General features: G+C 45.6%; 1 protein-coding gene across 6 annotated transcripts in view; it reads right to left on the bottom strand.

Annotated features, from left to right (window-relative positions):
* The window catches only part of LPP (LIM domain containing preferred translocation partner in lipoma), a 356,036-nt gene that overhangs the window by 168,191 nt on the left and 163,157 nt on the right, over positions 1 to 24,688 (bottom strand). For all 6 annotated transcript variants that reach the window (XM_064457579.1, XM_064457578.1, XM_064457583.1 and 3 more), the window contains one exon: positions 2,812 to 2,934. In XM_064457579.1, the coding sequence (XP_064313649.1) occupies positions 2,812 to 2,934 (123 nt within the window). The remainder of the gene's footprint in view (positions 1 to 2,811; positions 2,935 to 24,688) is intronic.

Raw genomic sequence — 24,688 nt, 5'->3', positions numbered from 1 at the left:
ATTGTCTGGGGCTGACATTGACCCACCCATTTGGACAAGTATCATGGACTTTCCAAACCTACTGTGGAGGGTACAAATCCCACTGCTTCAAGGCACCTCCCGGGGCAGTGTGTCTCACTGGAATCCTGAACTCATACCAAGGATCAAAAGAGCTTCCCTCTGTGTGAATTTATGCCAATGGGTAGGGTATGTTAAATAAATTGCTTGTCATTATCCCGCTATCACTCCTACCCCAGTGAGAGAGGACTATTACAGTTTAGTTTATGTTGCTTTAAAACTACTTTGAAGATAAAATAAAAAAGAAACCTAACAAAAAAAATTTCTCCTGTTCCAGAATAGGAGTATACGCAAGGACAAGTTATACCTGTAAAATTATTACAATGCTTTAACTGCATAAGCACAACTGGAAACTTATTCTCTGAAAACAAGTCGTAACTCTATTTTCCTACCTGCAGCCATTATCCTGATAAACTTGGGAAGGTCAGCTAAGGTGTAATCCAATAAATGTGCTGATGTTCTGGGCAAGTACCTCAGAATTTGCAGCCTAATCTGTTATCCTACTATAAGACCATCAAATGACTCACCAGTTTTAATACTTAGTACAGATCAAACAAAGGAAAATATCAAAGCTTTACATTCTAGTTCCACCTTTCAAGGACTTGTTTGAGTACTCTTTAATTACAGCAAATGATACATTCAACTCTGGCATTTTCTTTTTCTAACAGCTATCGTTAGAAGTTGCTGTAGCTGTGCTTTTCATGGGACACCATTATGTTAACCAATAAATCCTGAAAAGTCTGATAAACTTAAAGAAAGTTGGGTTTTGGTCCCAGAGATTAAATTCAGCTCCTTCTGCTCGCTGGATCACACAGTTATTGTAATGGACCAGGGAGCAGCAGCATCTCATTATTCCTGGGTACAGGGGACAAGAGTCTCCACCTGAACTGTGGGCAAAAAGCCACAGGAACGAGCATGTGCACCAAGCAGCACACATCGTCTTGGGGACTGATGAACTTAGGAAGTCAGATGAAGTCCAAAACTTGGTCTATGCCTTCCCATCCTCCAGAAACTCAAATAGACCTACAGAACTTTGCTTTTGACCACTGTGATTTATTTATCTTTTAAGGCTATTGGTACAAAATAAAAGTGAAAAACCAATCTACTCAAAGAATGCCAGATCCCAAAGGAATACGTATCAGGAGACAGTCAGCAGTGCCATCAGAAAACTGCAAATGCTCAGCGAAGTGGTTACAGAAGTTACATGTCTCTGGAGCTGACCTCAGGCATTGCCAAGGAAAACGGTGAGTACAAATCTCTTCCAGTTATCTCTCGCCGTGTTTCAACACTATGCAGCATTTCCCAGTAACAGCGCGCATTCGTATGTGTTTGGCCCACGCAAACAAAATGAACATGGGTTATTCGACACAGTGCCTGAGCGCTACCACTGTTAAAACTTGTCTCTCTTATTGCAACATCAAAAAACCCACTGGGAAAAGGACCTAATTGCATCTGGTTTATGTTGTTGCTCTTTTTGACTGACTGACCTAAATCAGACTATTTTTCAAGGACAAGTCTGTAAATTTATGCAATAACTGTGTACCTGCTGCTAGAATGAAAGAAGAGCTTAACAGGAGGTCCCTGCAGAAGGGACAGAAACTGCACGTGCCACCATGCCAGAGCCTCCGCATGCAGATGGATGCTTCCAGAAATGCATAAATCTGATTTAACTCTGCTTTTGCTAAGTTCACATGCTTAAACAAGAGCAAATCAAAATGAACTCTGATCGCTACTTCCGTTCTGCTCCAAAGGTATGGGTTCTTAACTACTTAAATACAACAACTAAAAGAATCAAGAAAGCCACAAACTAACGGGATGGCCTATATGGATAATGGGTAGGCACTGCATCTGTCCATTTTCCTTTCAGTTCTTCTGACTTTTTGGGGTTTATTTAAGGGCTCACATTGGTAAGGCAAACACAACATATACATACAGCTGCAGTCATGCCTACAGACCCATATACGTATAAGAAATGAGACCAGTCATGAGATTAGGAAGCGAAGATGCTGCACAACTGGGCACAAACACTACTGGGATGATTTTAGAGATCTCAAGAATTGCCCTTTTTTAAGTGCCACTGGGGTGTCACTGCTTCCTCTGATAAACAGATAACATCTTACCAGAACTTAAATAGCTCCACTCAAGCACTACCTAGATGAGTGACAAAAATTAGCTGAGCTGCTGTCACCCCTGCAGCCCTTGTCTAGACACAGCAGAGTAAGTGTGAATTCCAGTCTGCCTTGCTGGGCTACAGCCACCCTGACAGCTGAGCTATGATCCAAGCCACTTCGTCACCACTGATTAGATGACAAAAACAAAAGAAAACAACTTGAGACATGGATATCTGGATCCTTCTGGCAGTGTGACAGACAAAGTTTAACAAAACAGAAAAACAACAACAAAAAAATACAAGCATAAAAGTACTTGTGAACTGAGCAGGTTTTAATTCACAAGCTATTGTTGGTAGAAAGTTGAGGCAAATGAAATGCCATTTTTTGCAAGTATTTTCCAAACAATCTCTGTGGCAATCTAACAATTGGGATCAGAGGCCCTTCGCTCAGAGGTACAGCAGCTTTTCAGCCGGTGCCCCCTTCAGAGCGGCTGTGCCTTTCTCCCCATTGACAGCCACATCTGGATGCTATCAGGAGGAGCTGGCATGCCTGCTTGCACCAAATACCAAGCAGTTAGCAAATTGACTCCAGCAGTCGATGCTGGCCACTTTCCCACTCTCTGTTTACACAATGTGCCACTAACCTGTTGAGTCCGAGGTTTGTAAGGAGAGCTGCTCTCTAGGTCAGCCAGGATACTGGTCAGAGAGTCGATTTCTGCGTCTAAACTGGACCGCCTCTCCTCAAGGGTCTTGCCACCAGGATTCACCTTAAAGAAGAAAGAACAGTTCCAGTTATTCAAACCACCTGGACTGGCACATGGCTTCTTACAGTCCTCATGGAGCTGCTACCATGCCCCAGCAATAACTCTCGGGTTGCAGAGACAAACATGCTGAAATGCTATAGCTCTCTCCCAGAACCAGGAGCAAGCCTCCATCTCACCAGGATTCAGGCTGCTTTGGGGCTTTTCTTCATGCATTTCCCACAATGGTCCCATTGTCTAAAGTTGACTCGGAGGATTATGCAACTCAGCATGCAATCTTTTACCAAGGTGAGGAGACAGGACAATCCCCGCCTCCCACGGACAGAGAAGGTGTATTTTAGCAGGACGCCCGGCTGGGCAGCCAGGCTGGGATAGGCTTGGACACCTCTGTTCTGAGAGCATCTTTTCTGCCACATCCCCATCCCAGAGGAAGCACAATCAGAGCAGAGCTGCAAGCCACAGTGGCCAGCAACCAGCCACCTGCACCTGTTATTATTTTAAATCAATCCGTGGTAGCTGTACCTGTCTGATTCAACACTTCTTCACAATTTCCATCTAAAAAATGAGCTCCTTCAAGGAAGTGCGAAGAAGTTCAGTTGTTCAGTTTCTAGCAGGTTCAAGGTAAAGGGCATAATATGCAATAAGTGGTCACAGAATAACATAAATAAGGTCCTTGTGAAAAGGGCTATTATGCAGGAAAGCCCATGCCCAGAGCAAATACCAACCCACAGCCGGGACCCTTTCTGATTCAATACATCTTGCTTTCTCTCTGCTTTCAAAACAGCCCAGCCCCACATGTACCCAGGCTGGCAGGGACACTCACTTGAAGGGAAGAGACATGAATTTCCACCACCACCACCACCCACCTCCAAAAGTAAAACCCAGGTCTCAGCACCACAGGACAGTATGTGATCCCCAAGCTATTGTTCAAGGGCTGCACTGCAATCCCTGCTAGAATAAGCATTTTAAAAGAGGAGTTATTCACACCCTTTGTTTTTGAAAAGTCAACCTAGTCCAAAACCTCTGGGAAAGAGCTGTGCTGTACAGCCCAACCCAACAGCAGTACCTCCCGGCAGTGCACAAAGGTGGGTACAAGCTAGGAAACATCTCCCTCCTCAATGTTTTCAGTGCTTTGGAAATTGGGCTCTGGCAGGAATGCGAAGTTCAAGAAAACCAGCTAAGGATCCCCATCAGGTGTGAGGTAGGTGCCAGGAGCTTACCCAACTTAGCCAGCCACATTTAGGGCATGCGCAGAAACTGAAGTTCTTGAGTCAAGTGAAATATTACACATTGAAAGTCTTTTCTCAACCTGAGTCATAGTCAATATTTTTCTTCTGTCCTTCCATGTCTGACTTATCTGCAAATTCTCCAGACAGAGTCTCTCCGCATACGTGTGACTACACAGCACGGTGCAAAAGAGCTCACTTGCAGCTTAACTGCTAGGGTAGTAAAAATACTGAAGAATTACCTAACAACTCACCTAATTTCAGCTGTAAAGCCTGTTCAGACCATACCAGCACCTCCCCACAGACAATCCAGCCCTGTCTGCCTTCACTCTCACCGAGTTACTTCAATTTTCCAAGCCAAAAATTTGCCTTTCCCTTTGGCTCACTGTCTGCTCCAGATAGTTTTTATTTAAATTTCATTTCAGGAGCACTCGATCATTACCTGTTTTACAGAACTCCCCAGTCATCAATTCTACACATAAATGGCAAGTTGGTCAAAGAGAGAGACAGACTATGCAAAGCAGGCAGGCTCTGATCTGCCAAGCTTATACGTGCTAAGGCATTCATTAGTTCCTAATGATTATTAAATCTTATTGGATTACAATAAATTTGGCTTGACTAACAAGAAAATGGAAGCTCTAGTGTGCTTTATGCAAGAACACATCATTTAAAAGGCTGAGAGTCAGGTTAGAAGCTATGTACAAACTCAATTCTTCTTGCCTATTTTAATTATAGAACCAAAGTTTTTCCATCCAAACTATTGTTCAGAAAAAGAAATACTTTTCACAGTAATTACCCCAGACCATTACTTCTGGCTAGCTGTAGGCACCTGGATTTTTAGATCTGCAGAAGTCCAATTTCCTTTCTGCTATTAGTGCTCTTCATGGCTCTTGTTTGGTTTTTCTCTATTGTCCAGTTGTTGGCCTGTAACTACACGGCAGCCACAGGCTTCTCAGACACAGAAATTGTGATTGCTCGACTCCAGGGAGTTTTTAAGCTAAGCAGCCAAAAGCCAACCTGGGAAGAGGAAGAGGGGGAGATGCGAAAGGCCCCAATGCTTGAGGTGATAGATCAAGTCAATGGCAGACCCAGGAATGAAGCTGGAGCCCATGCACAGTCTGCTTGGTACCCTGACCCTGGAGAGGAGGGATGGGGGCAGATGAGAAAATCAGCCGATTACAATTCTGCTTCTTAGCATTTCTGGGCCATGTTATTCCCAGGTTCTCATTCCCCAGAACAATTACGCAATAGCTGACTAGCAAATGCTGCAGAACAAGTTGTAAGGTTGTAAAAGTTAAGTGTCCTTAGGAAACCTAGAAAAATAAAATAGAATAGCATGGAAATATCTCTAATGATTCTGGGCTCTGTAAAAGATTTATTTATTTAATTAAAACATAATCAACATAGATTAAGAGCCCAATTCTACAAATGCTGGAGCACAATGCAGTATGACAGTGATGACTAATAATGCTACCGATGTGTATAAGGGCCTACTGGGACAAGGCTGGACTTTAAGTACATTTAAGAAATGGTAACTCTCACAAAGACAAGTTTCTGCTTGCTCCCTCTTCCCCATCTCCACCAATCTTGCATTTTTCTCCCCACAGCACTCCAGATTCAACCGAAGAATTTGCTGCATGTGGAAAGAGGAGAAGGATTTGCAATGCTAACTTTAGCAAGAGAGTGTTAAGTTATTTCTCTTCTCATGGTCTTCATCATGACGTTGCTATAAAAGTTTTATGATATTGCTCTGGAACAAAACCCAAGAGCCAGGTCCCAAGGCACAACGGGTTTGCACAGACACGGCTCTGCACCGAGGAACCCAGACTGGTTAAGCTCACGACCTCGCAGATACAAACACTGGAACCAGAAAGAACTGTTAATTCTATTTCTGTCTGGATTTATGGCATTGTTGCAGACATGTCGCTTGCGCGCCCTCCCTTTCAGCCAGCAAAATATGGAAAAACGGGTTTAAAAAGGATGCTATCTTTGGCCTGGCCAACGTGAGTTCGACAAAAAGCAAACATAAGCCAACCCAGTCCAACAAATTACTCATGCCAGAGACTATCCACTCACGTGAACTTCTGCAACGCCTACACTCCTATCCCCTGGCTCAGTCCCTGCTGCAAGGCAAAGAGAGAAAAACAGCAGAGAGCTTCACTGCTTGGCTTGTTGGTCCACCCCTGAATTCCTGGTGCGCCACTCTGGGCAGCTGTGATGGTAATTCACTCCTGAGCCCCGGCAACCCACTCTGTTCTGATGAAAACCGGCTTTAATTTTGTCCTACCACCCTACACCAGAACGTGCCACAGGTCCCCCCACACCACCCCAAGGGACACATCACAGAACATGCAGTGCAAAGGGCAACGCAGGGCCTCAAAGTTTGCCTCACTGTGCCAAAAAGGCCGTAAGACTATTCACTGAGCTAGAAGCACAATGATTTCCCTTTTCCTACAACCTAGATCACCTGCTCTTATCACATTTTGCAGGTTACAGCAGAGAAAGAAGAATGCTGCTTGTTTGTCCAAGACAGCTCCTTGCAACGGGCTCAAAAAGAAGAGTCTGGCTCCCAGATGTCCTTTATAGCTCCTGCTCTGAATTCCTTTCCCTACCCAGACCCAGATGCCTCTCTTTTTTTCTGTTTTCCCGTCTCTCCATGCCCTGTTTGCTGCCATGCAGTGCTGCAGCTTGGGACAGTAATTAGCCCCTTGGACAACAGACGCAATGTGGCCTGGGCTGCCAGGTTGGGTTCTGAGCCTCTACAAGAAATCACGTTGATGCCCAGTCATGTTGCTGTGTCAGGGAAAGACGAAGGATAGCTTTGCAGTAGCAGCCTGCTGACTTACATGGACACCAGGTTAGAAGTGACTCCAGAGTCCCAAGGTATGTTTTCCTCCAAAACAAGCCAACAACCAAGCTCCCCAACACTTTCAGAGCATCAGGACTTTGCTCACCACAGTGCAATTTTCCAGCATCAAGATCCACCTTCTCCCCATCCACCTTTGCCTTGCTCAAGTCTTCTCTAATGTAGGTGGAGGTGAGTGTGTTTCATGGGCATTGCGGCCCGCTCATCCTCTGAGCTCTGCCCAGGAACACAAGCTGTCATTATTGGGAAATGCAATGCCGTTATGTATGTACAGACACGTCCAAGAGAGCAGAGCTGCAGCTAGACACACAATCTTTCTTGTAGCATCAGCTCGCTCTGCATGCCATGCTACCATAAGTCACTGATAACCTCATAACTCACAAGTAGAAGAAAACCATGGATATTAAGAAAGGTCATAGCTAATGACTCAAAACAAACGGGCTGGGGGCCCCATGTGCCCTCTGCTCCTGGTACATTGATTTTCCTGGGAGCCTGAGGTGCCGGGGGAGCTCTCTTTGGGCTGCAACAGATCAATTCTGTTTGCATTTACACATCCAAGAATGGTGAAAAGCAGGGAACAGAAAAGCCCTTGGCAGCAAAGGCAGTCATGGAAAGGAAGAACTAAAGCAACAAGGAAGGTGAGGAAGAGGGGAATTTAGGCAAATCGGGGTAGATAGTAAAAAAAGACTTTTACCCTGAAAGACTTTACTGCCTTTTCCTCCATGAAATGCAGCTGAGGCACAGATGAGGCAGCAGAGCCGATAAATTCAGCAACTGCTGCCTGCCTCCACCAGGCTGCACCCACAGCAGCCACCTGCCACACTCTGCAGGCTGTCGAAATCCTTGGGTAGAAACCGAGGTGGTAGGAAAAGCAAATGAAACAGCTATCCAAACATGGAGTTAGCGTCTCTTTCTACTCCATGGCCTTGGGCACTGGGCTTAGACAGAAGTGAAGACAGAGAAAGAAGGATGGGGCTCTTATTTCCTATTTCAGCTGGGGGCAGACAGGGGAGAGGAGGGAAAGATGATTGACTTTGATGGCAACTGCTATACATACAAGAAGAGACTTTGAAAAATTTTAATCAGGAATAAGGAAAAAAGTGATTCAGTCTGGGGTTTATGTTTAATTCCCCCCCCCCCTTTGCACTTTCTCCAACAACACCACTGCAAGAGGCAAGATCCTTTTGAGACACGCACCCTTGCTACCCCACCTCTCTCACTGTAGAATTTCCCAGTTTTCTTTCCAGGATCGCAAAAGCCACCCAAAGTTCAAAACGACACTTCAGTGGCAAAGAGATGCACACTCAAGGGCATATATCAAGAAAATGAGGCACCTTGAAGATGAGCTGCTGTGTCTATTCTCCCAAGTCTGAAGACAAGTGCAAATACTTTGTTTCAAATTCCCCAATGTAAATTGAAACAGTCACGAGAGGCGGCCCCACCAAGCACACATGGGGAGTCATGAGCTGACTGCAGCATTTGGGGTCGGGGGGTCTAAGATGCTCGATTGATGCCTAATCACCATTCCAGGCACCAGGAGGGGCTGGAAAAGTAGCCGTGCCCTTTAAAAACAGAAAGATTGAGTCTTTTGAAACAAATCTGAAATGATGGAAGATTTCAGCAGATGTGACCGCAGTGATTTCACCAGACGTGATTGTATCAAGGATCTAATAGAAAAGAACTTCCCTGCTGTTCCATCAGGCTGAAGCCAGGCCTGAAATATCCTTTTTAGTCTTTTGATGACATCAAGGATAAAAGCCAAAGGGAAGTTAGGTTTTGATTTATTTTTTCCCCTGCCTGGTTTTTTTTCAGGCATGGAATAGTTTTACCTGGTTTGTGCTGCTGGATATTAGCTGGACCAAAGGAAAACAAAAGTTTCAAGGGGGCTCTTCAAAGGTGCCATTCGGTGTCTCTTGGATGCTGCTGTCATTTAACTGAGCAACATTTCTACAACTCTGTCTACATTTGAATATCTCCTCATGAAGAAGCAGGTGGGCCTACCTGGAATGGGCGTTAAATGGGGTGGGGAGCGATCATCCACTAAACACCAGCCTACCTTACTGGCCCCAAAGGGCCAAAGAATGTGCCAAATATCTTCTCTTGGCAAAGTTCACACCAGCAGCTGTGCCGCAGGAAACTGCAGAAGGCACAGCAGGGTAAAGGGAGCTGTGCTCCTTAAGACCAAGCTCAGCTCAGTCCCAGACCTACAGCATGGGTCCAGGGTAGCCACAGTCCCACATTCAGTTTCTCCGCCCATGTAAAATGTAAATAGCGCTCTGTATCCTGGGGATTAACCGATCTTATCTCTGAAGCAGCAAGGTGTTGCAAAGAACTGCGCAAGGCTTACAGCTGGGGCAAATGACCAAGCAGATGAAGAAAAGTTATTTGCTAAGCATTGCTAGGGGAAATCTTGCAAAACCTTAACAACCGATTTATAAACTCACTGTGGTGTAGGAGGCTTATAAAAAGGACAAATAACAAAATTTGAAAAAAATACCACCAAAAACATCAAAACCCAATCCAAAACAGAGAAAGCAGACACCAGAGGAAGAAAGCATGAAACTAGAAGGCATCAGTCTCAAAACAAATAAAAGGAGGTAGGTGTTTCATCACGCAACATACTGCTAAGCTGCAGAGCTACTTCAGCTGCAAAATGCTGTGGTTACTGTGAGTTTAGATGGACTTCAAAAGCAGCTGGAGAAACATGTGGAAGAAAAGTCACTGAAGAGACTTTTAAAATAAGTTTAAAAATCCTCTGTGCTTCCTTCTTAACATTTTTCTCTGGACACTCACTACTGACCATTGCTGATCTGATTTGGCTCTCTACAGACATTCACATGAAGCCTCCACTTGTGCTTTATATCCACCAGCTGACACCAGTCAAGAGTCACTTCTGCTGGTGGGTACATGTCAGTTTCTGCAGGATAGTAACTGACAATCACCTTCGTGCCAGGGCTTGGACCAACACCTGGAAACCCACTTCTTCCCTCCTTGTAGCCAAGACAATAGAAACCACAACAGCCGTTTGCACACAGCCTCCTGGGACACATATATGAAAGACAGCAAAGACTCTGTTGCAGTTATGAATCTGTATGACAATAAAGATTCATATTTCCCCAGAGGTCAGTGTGACTGACACTGCTCACATACAACAGTTAGGAAACATCCCTGTCCCAAGGAGCTTATTGTCAACTGGATACCAGCCCCAGGAAGGGAAAGCAGGTAGAGCGGTGGGAGCGAGGTGCTGCAATTCAGAGACACAACCAAGCTCCTTCTGGCCACCAGATGAAGACACTAATCCACTGGGCCAACACAGCTCCTTAAGGGACATTTCGTTCTCTGTATTTCCTGTCCCAGCCCTGACAAAACATGCCAGGAAACAACAAACAACCATCCAAGCCATCCAAGCTCCAGCTGCAACTTCACTGCAGGATGGTCCTGATTTCACATGATCAGAGGGCTGCATCCAAGCCGCCGGCATGCCGAGCGCTGGCTCATGGGCCAGTGGCCCTTCCTCCACCACTGTTTAATAGGCCATTGCCATCTACACATCCTGAGAGGGGCCCCAGCCCCGAAACCAGCACCTTGGCCCCACTCAGGGGCAGGATGCCACCGGTGCGGACGGGCAGCAGTAATGCCAGGGCAGAGCCCAGGACTATGCTCCCTTCCAAACAGTTCCTGCCCCTAACACTGGAGAGAAGCTTTTGCCACAAATACCCATGGTTTGTCCAGACTTGTCAAAACCACAGAAGAGGATTTGGCCCTGATTATTGGATGAGTGAGAAGAAACAAAAAGGGATGAAGCTGCATCATAGAGGTTTAGCCGACAGGCTCAATGGCCTGGGGCATGCTCTGCTGAAGCACTGGGTCCAAGGCCAGCAGCCAATGATGCCGGTGGCTGTGATGGGACACGGACAATAGCCCATGAAGAGATGTGCAACACTCCCTGTCTCGTTGCCACACTTGAGGACAACAGAAGGCATTTATGTGACAGGAATAAAGAGGATACAGCAACTAGATCAAAGCACTCAAAAAGATCTGCCTTGCAGGCTAGGTGTGCACTTGTAGGTGCCCCAAAGCTGGAGATGCCAACACAGAGGTCCTGTGCTGTCTGGTCCCCTCAGCCCCCATCTGCTCTGCCCTAGGACAGTGTTAGCCAGCCCCCTGCTCCCCACATCTCAGACTGACACCTCTACTTCAGGCAGTTAAACCTGCACCCGGCTTTTTCAGGTTTCTGACTGCTGCAATTTGCTCTTGGAAGGAAGTTCTGGAGATTTCAAGGTTGGCTAAATGGGGTTTTCAAAACTGCTGTGCTACTGGAAAACAGCAAAATAGCAAGTGTCATTCAGTCAACCAGAGGATCTTCATACTATGGGCCAGCTAGTACATGGTGATCCTCAAGCACATGAAAGCAGTAGAATGGATTTGATAAGGAACAGTCAAGGGATGAAGAGAGAGTCCCATGAGCCAACATCTGCCAGAGCAGCAGACCCGATGGTCCTGATAGTTTATTTAACATGCCTGATCAAAAGCTTTGGGAGTCTTGTCTGTGTTAAGTGTTACCAGATGCAAAATCAGCAGCAAGATGAGAAGTGTATTTATAAACTGAGGCGGCACATAAAGTTATCTGAAAACTGAATGGGGAAGATGGAGAGAGAAGGGGAAGAATAAAACCAGTTTATTTTTCCATTAAGGCAATTTAATATTCTCCGGGTGGAGTTACAATCACTCGTCCTTGGGAATGAAATTGAATTAGTGAAACGTTCCTGTTCATCCATAGAATATACAATATAAAGTGGAATATGTAATTTTTTTCTTTATGCCTTCTGCAGGACAGCACTACCTTTCTGTTCATGGGGCAAGAATAGCTGGCCATGAAATCCTTTTGACCCAGCATGACTTTCACTGACTGAACTAACTTTACAGCAGCAGGGAATATATCCTTTTCCTTTTAATTAATGCAATTACATTAGGACTCGTTATTGATAATTATGGTGGCTGTTAAAAGTTTCCCCTTTCTTTGCCCACTCCCCTGCCAACTTAAAATCTGCTCCAATATCGTCACAAATTAATGTTTAATTAGCCATCAAGCAGAGCTGATGTTCCCCACAGAGTATTGCTGCTTGCAGGAAAACTGAGAGCTAAGAGGAGATATCAGCTATTTCACAACCTGCGTCCAAGGGAAACCAAAACTGAAGAGTAACCAAATACCCCAATACAGTTGCAAAGTTTAATCAATGTAAAAAACAAGTAGCTCATTAAGTGTCCACTGCAATAAAGGAAGACCTTCCCACTGACTTGTACAACATGAACATTACATTTATAAAAGAACTCATGGCAATGTCCTAGAGCAAAGACTCCCTTCACCTCCACGTCCTGGCCAAGTCATGATCTTCCTCTTTCCTTTTCTGGCTTAAGAGAAGAGGGAAGAGGAGGATGCCTCCAGTGGCACAGGACATGTCCGACAAGCCATGAATTACACACACCCAGCACAGGGTAAACTGTCACACCCAGCTCCCTGACTCTTCCCCCCCGCCAACCACCAGATCCTGCCTGGTGTCACACCATCCCGGAGCAGGGAAAGCACAGAGCTGACAGCGACTTTACTCCTTTCAACACTTCTGGTGAGTCTGGCACTGAAATACTATGTCCAGTTTGGAAGACAGTGTTTTAAAAACTTGAGAGATACACCCCAGAAAAGCAGAAACAGCTGACAACAAGATACGTAGAGAGTTCACGTGGTTTTGCTTATGAAGTAGACTGAGTAGCTCAACAGCAATATCTAAACAACTTCACAGAATGAAAATGCCAGATACCACAAGACTGTCCAATCTAGCAAAATAAAAAAACCACGCAGCAGCTGGGAAGCTGAAGCCAGGGAAATTCTATTTAAAAATAAGAGGGATATTCACTTATGTGTAATACTGCAGGTACCTAAATGCTAGAACAAACTTCAAGATTTCTCCATCTCTTCATGTCTGTGGATCGAGGCTGGATGCCTTTGGTCTCCCTGGGTGACTGGGTGGAAGCTTTATGATCTGTGATATGCAGAAGGGCACAGCTGACAATTTAATGGCTCTGCCTGGTCCCCACATTGACAGAGGTGAGAAAGCAACAGCACTGCTGTGTTCATAAAGATCTATTGAAATCACTTTGTGTTTGTACCACTTTAACTGGAAATTAAAATTACATGAACAAACTCTATCCCACACAAGACTGTATATTGTGACAGTTAAATGAAGAGCTTTTTAAAAGGGACACGTCTCAGGCAATTTTAATCAAAAAAGATAGGTTTTGTTAAAGCTACCAATTTCAAAAAATTAAGGTTGACTAAAACTGTTTTTAAAAACTCCTTTTGGAATTTAATCACATGTTGGAAACCCATATGCAGCTGCTTGTGTCACCTGCAGAAAGGCTGTATAAAACATAAGCATACGCTTAATTTTACACATGTGCTTAAGTTCTATCAACTCTAATGAAGTTTAAGCACACAGTCAAGCTTCTCTGAATTTGAGAAAGCATTCCTGAACATGGGCTGTGAAGCTATTAGGAAATCACCACCGAAAAAAAAAAAAGTAAAATTAAAATTGGCCAGTCAATTTTCACAGCCTGAATGAGCTCCAAGTCCAGAAGTTAAACATATAACATACTTCTGAATTTGTTTGCTTGTTTTGCTGTAATAGGAAGGGGTGCGCGCCAAAACGTTTGCAAGGATTCAAGAATCTCCCAGTGAGCCTGGAAAAATGTCAGCAAAATGGATGTATAAAAACTACATGAAAGTCAATGGCTTGGCTTTGGTTTCTGCAGAAATGAGTCATGTTAAAAATCTACTATATGTCTCTCAAAGCTGAGAAGAAGAAAATCTGGATTCTGCCTCAGTCCACACGTTTCTGGGGCGGTGATGGCTGCAGTCCACGGGGCGGGCAAGCCTCAGCTGGACAGACCCCGCAGTTCTGATTCACAGAGGAAGGTCCTTGCCTTCAAGAAGTTTGCAATCTAATTTTCCAAACCATTAGGCCCACTTTTACCTTCCCTTCAAGGCTGCCAGATGTGTGTCTGGTATTTGATTTGGCTGGATGACCGTGGATTTTCTTTCTTTTTTAACAACCACCTCCTTGTTTGGACACCTTATCTTCTACACATTTCCTAAGTGAGAACTTCAGCTGAAGAAAAAGGACCGAATTACACAGAAAGCTGAACAACGAACAACTTGCCCTGCCCAGAGACTGCTGCAAAACCCTGCAGAGAGAATCCCCAGTGTGCAGATCCCTCCCGGGTAAGCTCCAAGGTTTATTCTGTACTGTCTGTATGCAGATAAATGAAAGTTGTTGGTTTTCAATAATAATTCATGCATCAGAAAATATGGTGCCCCCAGTACACATTAGACCTCAGGAAAATATATTTTAACTGTATTTCTGCTTGGGGCCAGCACAGCCACAGAAGTCAAATGGGATTTACTTCTGTACAGAAAGTATATTCCCTACCTAAATGTCTTTAAGAGACTTGCCCAACCTTAGCACCAACCAAATGCCACTCCCAGAGGGCAGCCCTACCACCACCTGTAGGAAACACTGATGCCCAAACGTCTGCACAGACCTTGGTGGTGGCATCTTTTGAGAACACACAGAGCTATACTGCAGGGCAGAACCAGGGGAATTTGCAGAGCCAGAGACAGGGAGGAAGGGGAGAGCGACTCAGGAGTGGAGTAACAGAGCTGAAGAGGAAGGCTAGACCCGGAACGTGACAAGACATGAGCCTGTTTCCATGGCAAAGGAGAGACATGGAAATCAGGAGATGGAGAGGGAAGGAGCTGTCACCCAGGACTGTTGAATGAGAGGAGTTCGTACAGCAACTCTGGTAGAGCTGTCACTTGCTGGCTTCAGCAGCACTTGGAGTTGCTGCAGCTTTCCCCAACATTTCTATTTTACCTCACACCACTAAAACCAAAACCCTAAAAACATTATATGTTGTTTTTCAGATGCTCTTCCTTACCTGTTCTTTGTGCATTAAAGCTAATCAATGTCCTGCATTTTCATCAACAAATCAAAACTGAAAAATACAATTGTGGGGAATGGCCCTGCGAGGATGGAATTTAATGGAGGCAGACACTTAAAATCATGCCTGCCCTTCTGTCATGGAACAAATTCCTCCAGCTCTGGCTACCACAACATTTCTGGTGGTATTTCTACCACCTTTCAGCTTGTTCAGTCACTGTGCCACAGGCTCTTCACAGAGGCAACATTTTCTGACAGGAAAACCACCCATCATGGCAACCAAAGCTGTTTTTCACTAGTGATGGAAACTAGAAAACAGAAACAGGAACCTGCATTTGGGCCACTTCCATTCTTGAAAATTAGTTGCTCTCACAACTTCTCCATATCCACATCTCATTACTGCCAGGCGAATTTGCACCAAAAATGGGATGAAGTTTGTCGTACTCTTTGAACTACTCCAGGGCTATAAAACTGAATTTAGACAGAAAACTGGATTCTCCAATCAGTACAGCTGTAGTTTCTTTCATCTTGTTTGACCAAAGCTCATTGCTTTACCTCACAGCATCATAATGCTTAAAGCACCAAAACCAAGGTGGGAACCTGAGTCCATCTGCTTTCATAGAATCATAGACTCGTTAAGGTTGGAAGAGACCCTTAAGATCATCGAGTCCCATTGTCACATTCCAGCCTACCACCATGCCCAAGCTGCATGGAAAGACTTTGACTTTGTAAACCACATCTTCCAATTCCAGCCAGCTTTATAGAAAAGGTGTAATAATTTACCTGCCGCAATTTTTAGAATTCCTTCTTGCTACTGACACACTGTTTGTCTTAGTCTCTCCACTGCATTACGGTTCCTTAATGCAACACAGGTTACCCAGGATTTGACACAGGAGCAATCAATCTTGCAAGAAATCTTTCCTAGGACCTGCTAATCCAACAGAAGATTTGAATAATGCTCAGAAATGAGACGAATGGAAATTTCTTGAATTCTGATCATGTTATCTCACTCTCTTCCATCACTCAGCTTGTCCACTTTGATGGGAGAATTCCCACATCTTCCTTATCTTTTTATTGTCCCTCTGCTTAAATAATTCTACCTTGGATACAACGATGTTTCTGCTTCCTTTTTGCCTGTCACGGACCAGTAGTAGCTCTGACAGGATAAAATTGCCTGCCTTTTCTGCATGCTTTCCATGCCTCCCTTATTACTTTCCACATTCATGTCTCTATTATCCACAGGTGGATAATCCAGGTTACAGATTAACCTCTCTGCAGGTGCCAGCACTGAACCCGACTCCAGCGCCAGCAGTGTGACAGTGTCCCACAAAGAGACATACCCACAAGAGCCAGGAGGTGCCCACCAAGGCTTATAACCTTGGGCACAGCACCGGGGGACCATAGCCACACTGGCTGGACCCGAGCTGGTACATGTGCATAACACTGCCCTGTGTCTTAGCCTGGGATGGTTCTAGTTTGATGATCTCTGAACATCACAGTCAGCAACGTCTCTGACCTTTCTGCTACCTGTCAGATCTTCTTAGATCCCATATCCTTATTTACATATCTGTATTAGGTGTTTTTTTAATTCTGCTCCCTCACCTCATCACCCACTGTATGGCAGATTATCCAAAGCTGCTGTGTTCCATCTCTGAAAGCATCTCCCAGCCTCAGTCACAACCCTCCTCCCAAAGAAGGCACGAGTGTGCACCAGTGCAGGTCCTGGCACATCCTGTGTGCTGTGTTACTATATTAAACAATAATATAACAAATACATTAAATAACAGTAATAAGCATGATGAAAATAATGAGCACGGTTAACTGTTTGGATCCTTGCTTCCTTTGTAGTCCTTGCCGAGAGGTTTAGCTATTAAAGGCTGTATTGCATTATAACATTGCCAAGATATTAATAGCCAGGCAGAGAGATGAATGGCAGGCTTACGCTGTACAATTAAAACTTTTCCAGTTTACCCTTTCAGTAAAATTTGTGGTTTATAATAAGCATCTTTGTCTATTCTGAAGAGAGTAAGGATTGGAAAGTTACATAGATGGGAACAGAGGTTCATTAAAGATTTAAAATAGAATGTGGTTTGGCATTATAAAACAAACATGCGTATAATGGGCTGCATCAAGAGCTGCCTGAAAGAAATGCTCAGTACTCTTTTTCTCTTGTGATCTTGGATCTACTGGTCATGCAACCCACAGAAAGGGATAAAAAAGCAGCAGGGATAAAATGTGCGTGCTTGTTCCCCAATAACGTGGTGGTCTGCTCTATACCTCCACTTATGCATTTCTCATACATATATAGATTGTACATGTGTACATATATATACGCCTATGAGAAAAACATGCATTTTATCTATCATGCATCCAGATATTAATCAACATACACAGTTTTTTCTCACCTTAGTGCCTAGAAACCCCTATCATAGAGCAAAAACATATTGACCTGTAGAGAGCCAGTGAGCATTTAAACATGCAGAGAGCATACATGTTATTTGTTCAAGTCTGATTCAGAACACAGTACATTCCTGTTTTTCAAACACATGAGGAAGGCAGAAGAAGGGAGACAGATCAAAAGCATTCCTGCAAAGCCAACGTTTGAGTAAGAGGGTTAACATTACCAGGTAATTTATTTATACTGTTGGACACGGCTTCAATTTAGATAAAAGGCAGTTGCTTATCACATGGATTTTAATACGTCAGGTTAGGAGTCCCAGAAATCTGCAAAAGCTGGATGTGGAATGGCAAGCAATATACACAGGCTATGGCTTCATTTACAGAGTCACGGGGAGCTAACCCTCCTTGCCCAGAGCCAGGCAGCCCCACTGGCAGCAAGAGCTGCGCCGTGTTACCCATGTTCCTCGCCAGCGAGCACTTACGCCCAGGCCAATAATTTTGATGATTAACAAAATCTAGCACTAGAGGGAGGCTGAACACACGTTCTGCTCTCTTTGGCCTTTTTGGCTTCTCCAAATGTTGAAAGACAGGCAATTTAAAGCAAGCCCAACAACCAGGCAGAGCCCAGCTGCCACACCACAGAGCAGATGTGCTATTTAAAGCAGCACCCCCTGTAGGCAAAAATCACGCTCTTCCCTCCTCAACTATTTGTCAACATGTGCACCCAAAATAAAAAAAAAAAAAGAAAGAAAGAAAAAAAAAAAGAAAAAAAAGACTCCGTTCTGGCTCTTTCCTTAGCCAGTGAGTCACAGCCCACGAAAGGCACCACTGCTACCACTCGCGAGGAGGGAATCAGACAGCAAAATGCCTGGCAACCTCCTCTGTAACAAGGATGAGGCTCTTGCCACTCACATCTATCAACACGTTCCCACCTTCTCTCAGGCGCTCGTGCCCGGGAGGAGCGAGACAGGTCTCTGAACAGCCATGTAGAGGAAGGCACATATGCCTTCAGACCACGTTTTGGCATTTCTCTTCCCAAAATTCTTTGGCAATAGGAATTTGGCCCATCGGCTGATTTCCTGCATATTGAAACAGAATGATACAACCTGCTCCGTGAGCCCAGTAGGTCTAAATATGAGCATACCTCCTGCCCACGTACAGTGCAGCACTGCAGCCCCTCCAGCCCCTCCATGCATAGGTGGTTATAATAAGAACTGATGTATTAAGATATTTTGTCATAGAACCATAGAATAGTTTGGGTTGGAAGGGACCTTAAAGATCTACTTCCAACCCCAATGCCATGCGCAGGCACACCTTCCACTAGACCAGATTACTCAAAGCCCCATCCAACCTGGCCCTGAACACTTCCAGGGCTGGGGCATCCACAACAACTCTGGGCAACCTGTTCCAGTGTCTCACCACCCTCTCAGTAAAGAATTTCTTCCTAATACCTAATCTAAATCTACCCTTCATGCAACTGTTCAAAGTCTGATTGTTTCCTCACTCTAAACCCCATTCTAAATCACTTCTGCAAATCCTTTTGGGTATATCCCACGCCACTCTCCATCATTTACCAGCAGTCCTCATTAATAGGGGAGGTCCCAGATGACTAGGGGCTTGCCGATGTGACACTCATCTGCAAGAAGGACTAGAAGGAGGATCCGGGCAGCTACAGGCCCATCAGCCTGACCTCGGAACCGGGGAATATTATGGAGCGGTTCACCCTGAGTGCACTCACCAGGCATGTGCAGGACAACCAGGGGATCAGACCCCACCAGCATGGCTTCATGAAAGGCAGGTCCTGCCTGACCAACCTGATCTCCTTCTATGAGCAGGTGACCCGCTTAGTGGATGAGGGAAAGGCTGTGGATGTTGTCTACCTGGACTTTAGCAAAGCCTTTGATACTGTCTCCCACAGTATCCTCCTAGAGAAGCTGGCGGCTCGTGGCTTGGACGGGTGTACTCTTCACTGGGTAAAAAACTGGCTGGATGGCCGAGCCCAGAGAGTTGGCCAGGTGGCGGCCAGTCACAAGCGGTGTTCCCCAGGGCTCAGTTTTGGGGCCAGTCTTGCTTAATATCTTTATCAATGATCTGGATGAGGGGATTGAGGGCACCCTCAGTAAGTTTGCAGACGACACCAACTTGGGCAGGAGTGTCAATCTGCTTGAGGGTAAGAAGGCTCTGCAGAGGGGTCTGGACAGGCTGGATCGATGGGCCGAGGCCAGTTGTATGAGGTTTATCAAGGCCAAGTGCTGGGTCCTGCACTTCGGTCACAACCACCCCATGCAATGCTACAAGCTTGGGGAAGAGTGGCTGGAAAGCTGCCTGGTGAAGAAGGACCTGGGGGGCGCTGGTTGACAGCCGGCTGAACGTGAGCCAGCAGCGTGCCCAGGAGGCCAAGAAGGCCAACAGCATCCTGGCTTGTATCAGGAATAGTGTGGCCAGCAGGAGCAGGGCGGTGATGGTGCCCCTGTACTTGTCACAGCACCTCGAGTACTGTGTTCAGTTTCGGGCCTGTCACTATAAGAAGGACACTGAGGTGCTGGAGCATGTCCAGAGAAGGGCAAGGAAGGTGGTGAAGGGTCTGGAGAGCAAGTCTTACACGGAGAGGTTGAGGGAGCTGGGGTCATTTAGCCTGGAGAAGAGGAGGCTGAGAGGAGACCTTACAGCTCTCTACAACTGCCTGAAAGGACATTGTAGTGAGATGGGTGTTGGTCTCTTCTCCCAGGTCACTAGTGATAGAATGAGAGGAAACAGCTTCAAGATGCATCAGGGGAGGTTTAGACTGGGTGTTAGGAAAAATTTCTTTACTGAAAGAGTGGTCAGGCATTGGAACAGGCTGCCCAGAGAGGTGGGGGAGTCACCATCCCTGGAGGTGTTTAAAAGACATGTAGACGTGGCACTTCAGGGCATGGTTTAGGAGACACGGTAGTATTGGGTTGACGGTTGGACTTCATGATCCTAGAGGTCTTTTCCAACCTTAATGATTCTATGATTCTGGTCTCAGCCACTGGTGGTATTTACTCATTAATTCACAGTTTTTGCAGTAATGAGGCAGTGCAATGTAGTAGACAGAAGTGCTCTGGGATGCAGATGATGTGGTTCTTATTTTTAGCCTGCTGCTGGCCAGCCTGGTGACCTAGGCAAGGCACTTTCCCAGCTTCAGCTTCCTTATCAAGGAGAGACTGGTATTTCTTTTGTAAAGTGTTTTGTGGCTGGTCAATAAAAACCACGCTGATAGCAGCTAGGGGTTGTTGGGAAAGAGGTGATCTCCCAGCTGAATATGATCCTCTCCTTTCCATGTTGTGGTAATATCTATAGGGTCCTAAATGAAAATCAGGCCCACACTGCAGGCACAGCATCTGTGGGTAATTAGCAGCAATTCGTAAATGCATATTTTTCCAAGGTGGCCCTTGGCAGGTCCACAGCTGAGGATCGCATCTGCTCTGAGCCACCCAGGTCCTGTCCTGACACAAAATGCTGGGTTCTGAACCTCTCATTAAAGGAGAACTGGTGGTTTCAAAGCCAGTGGAGATCTGAAGCCCTCACAATACTGCTTATGAGGAGGCACCCATAGCACACACTGCTCCAGAGCCAGACTTCCCAGGGATAGGACACGGGGTAGGGACCAGCTTTTCACACTGCTGTGCACAGTCCTCATCACTCAGCAACCCTGTCCGGTGAGGAAGGAAGAAATTGCCAGCACCATGAGACACTGTCATTCTCTGTGAAAAAACAGTGCACTGGAGAGGTTGCTTATAAGAGTTTTTCACTTTTGCTTTCCCTGGCCTGGGCAGAATGCCTGTTTTGAAACTAGAAGGAAGAAAAAAAACAAAAACAAAAACCAAAACCAAAAAAAACCAACCAACCAACCCAAACCTGCCTCCCTCCCTCCCAGATCTATCTATTTCCCTTTAACAAACAGTGACTTCATTTTTCTTCCCATCCAGGATTTTTTTTTTCCTCTTTTAAACTGAGCCCAAGCCAACGTGGCAAAAGGCTCTTTGCTCATGTCCTTATTTGTCAAACACGCCATCGCCGCGCCCTCTCTACCATTCTGGGAACAAGCCCTCGCCTTCGCTGGCTAACTTCAGCTGAAGGGGAACTTCCCAACACAACTCTCCCCCAATCCCAGTGCACTCTTTTTAAAAATAAATATTTCCTTTTTTTTTTTTCTTTTTAAAGCATTACAGTTAATAAGAAAAGAGTTGAAACTTCCTTCTCCTTTCCTCCCCAGCTCTACTGTCAATCCAAACATGATGGATCTAGAGGGGAAAATAGAAATTACAAGAAAATGCCACATCTACAGTAAAGGTATTTCACGACCCAGTCCTCCTGATTTCCATCAGAGCATAAGAACCTCAAGGGAGGTCAGATACTAAAGTACCTTTTTGGATCTGATCCTAAGTGGCCAGTTCCACTGTCCAAACAGAGATCCAGAGATAAACAGGCCTGTGAAAACCAGGCATTATTATTTTAACTGCTGCTCTTAAGCTACAACTTAAACTGTAATACTCTGTGCAGTTTTTAGCCATCTGCTAACAGTAATGCACAAAATTATAAAAAAACTAAACATATATATTCTGCTGCTCTCATCAACTTAACACCTAGTATAAAAAGCTTTAACTAGAGCCACAACACACACATTTCATAAGCTGTCATCAGCACTCTGCCATCCAGAGAGACATTTCCATTGTAAAGAGGCTGATTTGCTGGAGCAGATAAATTTCAAACTCTGGAGTAAATCTGGAAGGCTGGCATCGGGTCCATGGGGACCAAATTGCCCCAGGCAGCAGCCTCAGATCTGGTCCGCACTGAAGAATGGGGTCATCTGCTCCAGCACTTACATTTAGCAATGGGGAAACTGAGGCATGGAAATGAAGTAGCCTGGCATCAGAGAGCAGAATCAGGCTTGGCTTTAGTTTGTTGGAGCCCAATCCAACACCTGCTCACGAGATCCCTGCCTGCAGGCAACCATGTCCTGAGAGCTGAGAAAGGATTCAAAGCAGAAGGAACACAGCCACCATTCGTTCTGCTCTTTCAGCATGGGAACCTCCACCTGGAGTCATGAAAATGTCTGTATTCAATGCACAGTCTGGGGGAGGGGACAGGCATTGATGTGCAGGCATCGAGCTGCTTTCTCCATTGCCATCTGCCCTTTTTCCTCATCTCTCAGGCCTAATATCTTGCTTCAGCACCACTTTTGCTGCTCCCGCAAGGTAAGGAGCTGATCTTGCAACATGAGACCCCACCGGCTCCTGACTTCACCCTGGCTTTTATCTGCTCCTGATCTCCTTCAGAGGATGGAAGGAGAAAGAAAGGTGAAAAGGGTAACAAGAGCACAGATTAAGGGCAGGGACCCATGTTTGCTGCATACAGTACAGCTGGGGGTGGTGACAGGCAGGAGTGCTGGGGTATGACTGGCAGGCTCACTTTCCTCCAAACAGGATGCCACACAAAGGAATCTCACTCTAACCAAGCTCCTGCCAAAACCCAATGCTGTGAGTATGGCTCCAGCCCCAGCTTCCCAAAGCCAGAGATAAAGGGATTGAAAAATAGCAATTTCATGAGCTCAGCAGGGATGAGCCATCCCATCAGGTGGTTCTACCAAGGGGCATGTCCAAGTGACAGCCTCAAGTGGCTCAGGCACATCTTTGGACCCATCACAGGAAGGAGGCATGAGGAGCTGAAGACATGAGCCCCTTCTAATAAGCATGGCGAGGTCCCCTCCTTGGGCAACATGGCAAGGGGGAAGCCTGACCCCAGAGAAACACATGAGGTGCTGTGACCCCTTCCTGCCAGCAGCTGTGCAGGCAGCACTCTGCCCTCGACAGGAGCCTGCTGCTTCACCACTTCCCAGGGTGGTCTGGAAGCTCCCCTGCTCCCATGGGGTCCACTCTTCTCGGAGAGATAAGAGACAGAACAACACTTGTTGGGGAATTACTTCATTCCCCCAAGGCTGGGAAAAGCCATGCTCCACATTTGGCTAATGTCCCTGACGGCTGCAGCCTTTCCTGTCAAGGAAGAATGCAACCCTTATTAACCCCTTCCCTCTCAAAGGCTGCTTGTAACACTGAACCACTGCAGGAACATGCTGAGACTTTGTGATAGCATCTGAACATCCCTCCACAGGCAAGAGATCATGGGAAGCCCACGAGGAAAGGAAGTGCTTGTTTTTACAGAGGCACAAAGTAGGTTAATTGACTCTAGAGTTTGTGGCAGGGTTAAGACCTGAGTCAGGTCTCTTCAATCCTGTTTAATATCTGCCCGCTAGCCTATTCTCAGGTTCAAATCCATTGAGGGACCCAGGACTGCCACAGCCTTCCAGAGTTGTCAAAGGCAGCCCCATAGCTGTGGATAGGTGGTTACACAACTCTCATCAGCCTCAAACCTAGATCATGCTTGTTCTGCTCTCACTACTCTTCCCAGAAGGCTCTTGCAGACCTCAGGCAGCCTTGGCGTTCAGAAACTTTCTAAACACCAGCATCAAGGTACTTCTGGCAACCTCAGCCTCTCCTGTTCCTGAACCAACACTCACCCACAGCTGAAACCGTTGTTCTTCTCTGGTGCTTATTCCCCAAATGTATTTCAAATTTGCAACCATACTCCTTCCTCAGCCTTCCTTTTGCTCAGATAATAAGCCAAACTCTTCCAGTCTCCACTGGCAAGATCAGCTCCTCATTCCTTGATCACCTTGACAGATTGTCCCTGCAGTCTGAATATATCTCTCCTGAATGTGCCTGAGCTAAACCAACAGTACCTGGCACTCCAGCCAAGCCAGCAATGTCTGCACAAGGATGTTCATACTGTTCAAAGATGTCCAAGGGATGTCCCTATCCACACCGAACATGCCATCATCATCTGATGCATCTTAGAAGTTTTAGAAGTTGCACTTCCATCCAGATGGCAAATCTAGGGGATCCAAGCCAGCAAAAAGGGGGTAAAAAAGGGTCTCAGTGACATCACTGGAGCCTGGGCCAGGGCTTGTTTGCTCCACTTAATTTTAGGCACCTAAACAAAGCACTTTTAGGATCAGATTACTGCCCTAAAGTCTCTCCACAGTCCACAGAGGGAGATGGCCCTTCCAGAAAACAATTCATTCTGGGAAGGTTTCACTCCCATCTGCCATCACAAGGGCATAAGGCAATTAGTCTTCTAATTCAAGCCGGATGGGAAAAATCCTTTAATAGACCAGCAAGTTTTGAATGGAAATATTCCCTACTTGGGAAACACAGCTTGCTAAAGCTGACTTGGTTGTTCCTGACACATGATTT

This window comes from Phalacrocorax carbo, chromosome 7 (genome assembly GCF_963921805.1).
Source record: "Phalacrocorax carbo chromosome 7, bPhaCar2.1, whole genome shotgun sequence".
Classification (NCBI taxonomy): domain Eukaryota; kingdom Metazoa; phylum Chordata; class Aves; order Suliformes; family Phalacrocoracidae; genus Phalacrocorax; species Phalacrocorax carbo.
Note: the sequence above shows the minus strand (reverse complement) of the source record. Positions and strands in the feature narration are given on the sequence as shown.